This window comes from Varroa destructor, unplaced genomic scaffold (genome assembly GCF_002443255.2).
Source record: "Varroa destructor unplaced genomic scaffold, Vdes_3.0 BEIS01000001.1, whole genome shotgun sequence".
NCBI lineage: Eukaryota > Metazoa > Arthropoda > Arachnida > Mesostigmata > Varroidae > Varroa > Varroa destructor.
The window spans coordinates 69,615,757-69,624,698 of NW_019211454.1; the positions used below are offsets into that span (position 1 = coordinate 69,615,757).

Below are 8,942 nucleotides of genomic sequence, written 5' to 3' on the forward strand. Positions count from 1 at the left end.
TTTGTTTAAGAATTCATTCAAAGTCTACAAAAATATAAATGAGAAAAAATTCTGCTACCTGATAGATGAATAACGTTGTACTCCTAAGTAAATCAATTGTGTTTTTGGGAACTGATAGGAGAACAGCCGTACAATAGGTACAGTAACGCTGAAATCGTTGAACTGGAACAGTTCAATAGAGATACCCTTTAGACATAAAGCAAATTCGCAAATCCACATTGAAATTAAATGCTTTTTTAAGAATTAATAACTTTTTTCTTCTATCAAGCAGACGTATTTATGTATGAGATACAATCGTTATTAGTTATTCTATATCTTCAAGACATGTTGACTTCAAAAATGTAGTTTGTATCGCATTTTTTTACGCCTAGAAGCTGTATTTTGTCATACCTTTTTTTTGTCGTATTAGTTACGTAAACGTGCTCGTATCCAGGAACTTTCGTTGACTCGATCGCAACGAGAGAATATATACAATTAGTAGCCCTTACGCTACGAACAGCAGTTAAATAGACGCCTTTGTTTTTTGTTGTCGGTAAAGCCGCATCTGCTCAACAGATCCTGCTTTATGCCACAATTAGAAATTTCAGATTTTTCAGCCTTGTTGTTCAAATCAAACGATTCACGGTTCATTTAATTTAGTAAAAATAATTTCAAAAAAACGTAAATATATCTCTGAATTAAACGTGTTTGACTGTGATTTTAAGTTTGCATTATATAGATTAAGTGTTATGGGACGCATTCAGCAGAAGGTGTACGGATGGTGAATGTTAGCGAAAGATGTCCCTTTCTTCATATCCGATTGTCATATTTAAGCCATCGATGGGGAAAACTGTGAACGCGGCATGTTCGAGGAAATTCCATTACTCGAAACTTGCCTTTGATATGGCCCTAAAGCTGGATACTTTAATTGCGGCTAGGATTTACTATCACATCGAATATAGCTAATAATAACAGTTCCGTAAGAGATTAAAAGGGCGCCCGTATAACGAGCGGGTGTTAAATCAGATCGTGTCGGTCCCGTCAATTTTACAGACCGGATTTCTGATTCGTAGTCCTTCGTCGTCCAAATAACCCCGACAACAAAATTAGAAAGCGTGAATTACTTGTGTTAACAAAGTCAGCCCGTTCCCGCCATGCGGGACTGTATCTCCGAATGTAAATACACCCAAATCTGGCTGATGCATAATCGTCTGATCGAATTATTTCAACTCCGCATATTTATGCTATAGTTGCTTCTAGGATAAATTAGTTGTTTCTATCGAGTTGCGTATGACGAAGAGTGGGACAAGCTTGCGAAACATCTTGGCGGCAATGCAATGATGCAGGTCAACCCAGAGTCGCACTGGCGACCATGACTACGTTGCTCCCTACTAACGGGAGCTTACTACAGGTTTGAATTTAACGATCCGCCTACATGTGAAGTTGATCAATCCTCACTCGACTACCACCGCCTCTTCCGTCACCGCTTAGGGTACCTACAGATACAGGTAGATGGTAGCAGACGTGGTGTCGCAAACGGACATATTGAGCCATTGAAAGATCGGCTAGACGATGGATGGCAGCGTAACGCGCTAAAACAGCTCCAAGCTGCTACTGGGAACGTCAACTAAACAGGCCAACGGATCGTGAGAATCGACAGCTGTGAGTTGCATTCGCCGGGACGCCTTACCACAAAAATCTCTAGGCTCTAGAACGAACAACACTCAATGCTTGCATAATGGACTATGGCTAGACGTTTTGCGTGACAAGTCAAACTAGCGCTACATGTCCTTTCTTTTAATCGACTTAACGAGGGACTGATTATTTTATTGTAGCGTTGTAGAAAGTTGAGCTGTATTGCCATGGCTGACACACCTTGAAAAAAGTAACGAACAAATCGTCATAAATTCGGCTATAATATTTTATAGCTTACTTTATGTCTAGTTCCCTCTTTATACATAAGCTATTAATGCAATATTAAAGGATGCTTTATTTATCGAGAAAAAAAATAAAATCTCGAGGCTCCTTCTTCGTTTTAAGATCTGAGCTGGAAATCTTTCAAGAAAGACTGTACTTGTAATGGAAGCTCCATCTTCAGCCTAAATTGGATCACTGTAGACATTCGGATAGAACTGTGAGGAACTGTGAGAGCTTCTAAAAAAGTGAAGGACAAATGGATGAGCCGCAGAAAATGAACTATATACCAAAGTGCAGCTTAACCGTCCCCATATCGAACGAAGAACGATTTCATCGCTTAGTACTACTGGGACCTTCAGGTGTGGGAAAAACCTCGCTGATACGCCGCATTCTATATAATGTATTTGATCCCATCTATAGACCCACACTTGAAGAGTCTCATAGGAAGGTACTTCGAGTCCAAGGTACGTTTGATATCTTTTTTCGTATACAAGTATTAAAGTCGCCCTTAAATACAATACTGATACATAAGCGCACTGCCGTTGGGATGGTATAGACGGTCTTTTGGATGACGAATTCATCATGCGGAATTCATTCATTTAGCCCACCCTGATCTGGTCACAGAAGGTCTTAATTCATCATAAAATTTGCCCCGAGGGTGCGTTTACAGTTGTGAACTTCTGTAAAATTTACGTTAATAAAAAAAAATTGGTAGTTCTTCTATCGGCCGCGAAACGTCGTATCGTTCAGACGTGGAGTTTGAGGTGCAGCTCAATTGCGTACTAAAGCAAGCATCCCAAGGTAGTTACTATTATTCAATAAGCATTCAAGTTGCTGAATATTCCCAATCTAAACAGGAAATTTGTTTGAAAAGCTTGCCTTACAATTTTAGAAGCAAAGTTCATAAGTTACGGGCACCACCAAAATCTCAAAATTTTCGGAGGTTTCGCATGTTAATTCTGTGCTTACTAAAACAAATAGGTAAGTGTATGCCAGTATTAATTTTCTGCACTCTTTCGCCTATTTTCAGATGACGGTGATACACGAACTGGTATCTAAAACGCAGCGCTTCCCATACAAACACGAAAAAAGTTGTCTGTAGTAGAAAACACGTTCAGAAAGAATTTCTGCCACAGGGCTCAAACTTACAAAATGACCACTGGGTATTGTTAATGATTTGATCAATGACATGAGCAAGTACCTCTATTTCAATTCGATTTTCATGACTCGAAAGGAAAAATAAAGCTACAGTGAGGTGCACGAACTATAAAACGTGTTGTATCTTCATTGGATATCGATTTTCATCATATTACATTACACTATGCTATCGATTTAACTCAAGCGTATTCTCCTATATTTATAGATCTAGACATGCCGTATTTATGTTGTGTGTGGAGCAACCATGTCTGTGAATGGCTCTCACCTGCGTAGCTAAACACACAAAGAGCCGTGTGATAGCACAAGTTCAAAATAAATATGTATATCGATTCTTTATGGTCGATGGTCATAGTAAGCATCTTGTGTTCTGAAAATCAAAAATGCGTTTTCCGAGCTAAATTGTGTATTTTACATTACTTCTTCCTGTATCATTGTATTCCAGAACTAGTGCTAAATCTGGACATTATCGACACATCTGGTTCACCGGAGTTCCCCGCAATGAGGGAGCTGGCGCTTCAGAAAGGTAACTTTTCGTTACAGATGTATCATGACTAGGGAACGTAATGATATTGACGGTAGTCAAGTGTAACTACGTGGCGAGCTAAGATTTCGCATACAAATGACTATTTGAAAAAATCGTTTGGCGGGAAATTGCCTCTTTGATCGAATGGAGATTTTCCATAAGAGCGAAGCAAGCCATTCATGTTGTAATTAGTTGAAGTGTAAATGGAGAAATATGAATGACGCATCTAACCATATGACGCCCAGAATCCAACGCCTTAGTTTGTCTCTTTGTTGGTGGCGCAGTAATAATGAGCTTGTCCATTTCGCCTAAGGACACGTGGTGGGTCGGACTCTTAGCTGCGATTCTTAAGCGCGAGCCGTCTAAAGCAGTAACCAATGCTAGCACCGGATATAAAACCCCAAACATACATTTACAGTTCGTTTGCGTTACGCGCTAACAAACAAAATTGGTATGCGGTAATCTTTAGGTAATCTTTTTCAACATGTATGTGTGCTCCTTTGAGAGGTTGATATGTATATTCCGTTTAAATTACGTTTTAGAAATTTTCACAGTAATATGACCTTTTAACCAGTCTATGCGTTAACATTGTAATTATCATAGTTTTCTTCCTCTTACTGAGATATATATCGCGTCAGCTGACGGATGATCATTTGGCATTATTTATGGCAAGTTATTATTTATTATTATTGGTTATTAGGTGAGGGCTTTGTACTGGTATTCTCATTCGATCAACCTTCATCACTCGACGAGATTGCACTTCTGCGAGACTCAGTGCGCGCCGTTCATCCGAACGCTTTTATTTTAGTCGTTGGTAACAAGTCGGATCTGCCCTCGAATAAATGTACTGTAAGTAGTACAGATACCTTAGCTTTTTTAGCTTTAGATGCCCTCAAAAATAGCCCTCTGTTATTGTTATAAGGGCTGGACCAGCTTCAAGGCTGTATTCAAGTGTTTTGTTAGCTGCTTTGTGCATAATAGCATTGACAGCAGAAAATGAAAGGACTCATTTTAAGCGCTGTTCACAGATCCAGCTTGAGCTGGCTGAAAGCCTCGTGAGCTGCGATTGGGAGCTACCGTTTGTAAACTGTTCCGCTCGAACCGGAGACCATGTTGCTTGCATACTCGAACAAATATCTGGTCAGTAGGATCGTTCATTTAACGATATTAATAAGTATTTTATCACAAATTATGATGAATCCACTCTTATAGCAGTCAACTAATCGATTATCTAATACATAAAAATTATCAAATACCACGGTAAAATTATGAAGCTAAAATCCCTCGTGTCTTTTAAGTCTTCTTCACATGCCATTGTTCATCATCGTTATTAGTGATGAACTTCAATAACGAAATACGAATATTTAAACATGGGCAAATATAAGTGTTTACAATATGTTTTCCAACACAAATAACCATTCGGTGCATCGACAGAAGTGTGGGGCGTAGGAAGCGCAAATGTAGTCAGCCCGCGTCGGGGGTTACGACGACAGTCGATGCCACCTGTCTTCAGAGGTGCTTATGTCGGTCAAAGGAGGTAACTTTTTCATTTACATTCTTTAATTTATAACATCTTACGCTGGCTTCGCTCACCACCAAATCTCCATTTATTTACTAACACGATAGTTATAAAAAATATTGACAACATTTTCTTTGGCTAAGGGATTAACCAATTCGGTAAAAATGTATTTTTTGCTGAATTACTTGCTAATCTCTTACAGGTTTTCGGTGATGCGAAATCTCGCGAAACGTAAATCGTGCATGGTTCAGTAATTTAGGCCAACGAGTTAGGCCAGGAGAGACAGCAAACGAAACAAAGGGATGCAGAACTTGCCCTAAAATTTAAATTTATTCAATTAAATAAATCAAATAATATTTTATTTTATATGCCACTTTTGAACTTTCGCGTGAACGCATGAGAATGTTTATGGCATTGAACGCTTTTAACAATTTCAACTGTTCCAATAGGTTTTCAGTAGCGTAACACATTGCATAATAGCTTAGAAAAATTGCAGCCATAACTAGCCGCTGAGAGTTGATAACTGACAATTAGTCAACTAGTGCTATAAACTCAGAGGCAGCCAAAAATTGAAATTTCACTTACTTTACTAAGAATAATTTACGTATATGTTTTATTACTGAGTACATAAAGTAAGATATGTTATCTCGCGCACAAATGCTAACTACTTTGGATGCTGAAAATACAACAGCCCTAAGATTATGAACACTTGATAACACATCTCAAACTATACCCATAATTATGACCTTTAGATGTTTTTTTTTTGGAGAGAATAGGCTTTATGCGTGGAAATATCTACTACGTACATATAGGTTTCTCCTTCCGGTTATAGATATTTCTCTTTATTGAGCGGTACCGAAACGACTTTGAAATTGCTGCCGTAGAAATATGGTTATATTAATTAATGATCCTTAATATCATCACAATTGAATTTTGCATCAATTGTGATGATATTAAGGATCTGTTTTGAGCTGATTTTGGCCCACCTGACTTTGTTCAGAGCGATCTCTCGTTAAAAACTCGTTCATTTTTTCATGTAACCAGCCAGAGATATGCCTTTGTTTAGACATGCCATTGAGAAGGTCTGCACAAATTTAATAGTTATATTCTCGATAACATGCCATTCAGATGCCGCTAAACATAATAAATCAGGGTTGAACGAAAATTAAATCTCGTAAAGTAAAATATCCATGAAATCATTCATTTGATAATACCATTAAATACTTACGATACTGAATTTGAAAAGAACGAAACACAGCAGCTTTTGAGTGACGTCGTCGTTACGTTAGCAACTTCTTATAGAAGGTTCATTGTCGTAGATTTACGAATCATATATGATATATCGGATACCTGACACAATTTTTTAACTTGTTGTCGCTTGAGCAAGGTACGCTGCGTCTAAATCTAGTAAACAGACCTATGACACTATTTTACTTACGTACATATACAGTACGCAGTTTAGCCGTTGTGGACATTAAGGCAAAAGTAAGTACAAAAACAGCACAAACCCCTCACGACAAATTATAGATGACAGTGCTTTGTCCATTTGTAAATCTTTTAATGCTCTTCAAGCGGAACTCATTGTTTTCAATCGTCTGCTACCGGTGCATTCTTTAGAGTTTAGACGGCGGATTACTACCTTCTTCATATTTAGTTCATATGTGACCGTGATAAGTGTAGTTCGCTATTATCCAATTCATGAGATTCTTGAAGCCGGCCAGCCTCCAGCCATATTGCTCGCGTCAAGCTCCGAAATGCTTTTGTAATAAACTGTAATCAGGAAAAGTATCATTATTGATATCGTTTGTCCTCTTGAATTTTTAAGATAAAAAGAAAAAAGTTATAGCCTGTTTCGTGAAAATACAATTTACAATTGTTCTGCGAAACCGGCTTATTCCGTCTGGTTGCTGCAATACGTGTGGTTCGTCCTCTAACATTTACCAAACTCTGGTTTTCGACTAAGTAGCCAAAGAAGAACACGACAACTTTTAAAACTTGAGCCACTGATTCCACAAGACAGGATGGACATTGGCTCGTTCATGTCGTATGTTGCCATGTATGCCACTATATGTTGGTAACGCTTGAAACAATCAGCAAGAAAGGTCCTTCGAGAACAATATGCTTCACTAATCGTTCTCAGTACTTTTAGAATACGCACTTCCCTAGTTCAAAGTATGAAGAACTGTGCCGAAAACAAGCGGATTCAAATGAATACGATAAAGTAAAATAAAATGACGTGGGTTTCTCGGAACCCACCGAAGCCCTAACCGAAACGCGAAATACAAAGCCAGAACAAAAATTACCAAACGTTTTAGAATATAAATAATGCCACGTTTGATGAAAGCAGCCAGTTAGGGGAAAAGCGGAATCGGGGCTGAAGCAGCCAGACAGGAGATCATTTTCAAGATATATCGATTAGAAGTGAGGTGAAATACAATCTATTTTATGTGTATCATTATTCGTAAATCGACATGAACTTCTTGGAGATTACCTATAGATATTTCTAGCTTTACGTCCGATTCTGCGATTAAGTACTGCTTCAGACGGCTCACTTTCAGCACAGGACAAAATGTATCTACGCCCGATAGTGACCACCACTCCTTCCTAAGATCAAATGGCGAGCGCGTTACCACTGTACCATCGCGAAAACTTTCATATATTAATTACCTTATGCCCGAAATGAAATAATTATGACAATCGAAATGTTTTTGTTTTTTTTTTTTTAAATTAGACTATATCATTCTTTCAGTTTAACCTTGAAGTTTTTTGAAAATATTCAGTCGACATAGCAAAGTGGGTCTATCATCAACGACTCTGCCAATATGCACTGGGGAAATTCCTTCTTGAAACAATCACATTCTTAAACCAAAAACGAATCGTCTGCATTAGTAGACCTTGTGAGTGAATCGTGAACATCATTGATGAAAGCATTATTTCAATTTTTTGAGGTTTTGCGACAAGTTGATTGTTATATGTTGAACTGCCCTATTTGTGATTAGTGTGAGACACAGCCCGAATATTGTCACAAACAATCACGCAGTTCTTGTTACCAAGGAGATGCCGAATGCATAGTCTTAATTGTGCTCAACATTGAAGGCCACCGAATGAGGGTGAATTGAATCAATTTATAATATTATACACAAATTGGAGGAATGTGTAGAATTTCAACTCTAAGGATTTCAGAAAATTTGAGGTCCCCAGTCATTTCTAGATCCAGTGAAAACAGAACAAAGGACATTGAGGTGAGCAAAGATGGAGTTATCAACCAGAGATTGGCTTTACCGTCGTTTGCAAGACAGAGGCGAACCAATAAAAAGAAAAATAAAACTTCAAAAGCAAACATTTTTCGAGTGGTTAAGACTTGCTAAGATTGACTAATACTATTCCATATGCAGAGAAGAAGCTATCTGTAACGCGCGTTAGTATTTACTTCAATTTTGACACCTTAGTAATATGAAAAAGATCAAGAAGAAATGTTTGCAACCCAAACGGTTTCGAAGATTTAAGAAATAAAAGCAAACACTGCTTCAGTTTTCGAGGATCGCCAAATTGACTCTAGGTTCTACTAAGTTTTTCTAGGAAGTTTTTTAAATCTGATTTCATTTAACGATATTGTTTTGTTTATTATATCTTAGTCGATTTAGTAAGAAGTTCTTGCCGGTACGGAAGTCTGAATTAACAGACGCATGTTTTGTGGCCTGTTTTTTTTATCTTGATTTTATATTTTTCATGTAATTGAATCTAAACAATTGCTACAGTGTCTACTAATTTGTGATGAACTCCGACATGAGCTTCTGCATAGACTTACTTATGCACACGAGCTACTCATGCAGAAAAGACGCAATC

The 8,942-nt window shown here is 37.9% G+C and overlaps 1 protein-coding gene across 2 annotated transcripts; it reads left to right on the plus strand.

The window, feature by feature from the left end:
- The first annotated feature begins 1,698 nt into the window (after nt 1-1,698).
- On the plus strand, nt 1,699-5,462 carry LOC111255447 (ras-like protein). 2 transcript variants are annotated; one of them, XM_022817420.2, is made up of 8 exons: nt 1,699-1,864; nt 2,020-2,360; nt 2,927-2,947; nt 3,497-3,577; nt 4,278-4,426; nt 4,606-4,717; nt 5,012-5,114; nt 5,299-5,462. In XM_022817420.2, exons 2-8 carry the CDS (start codon nt 2,153-2,155, stop codon nt 5,348-5,350), a joined length of 726 nt encoding a protein of 241 aa, XP_022673155.1. In that variant the 5' UTR covers nt 1,699-1,864; nt 2,020-2,152; the 3' UTR covers nt 5,351-5,462. The 2 variants fall into 2 exon arrangements, with proteins under 2 accessions (XP_022673155.1, XP_086839571.1); XM_086983445.1 differs by lacking the exons at nt 1,699-1,864; nt 2,020-2,360; nt 2,927-2,947 and adding an exon at nt 3,309-3,405.
- The last annotated feature ends 3,480 nt before the right edge of the window (nt 5,463-8,942 follow it).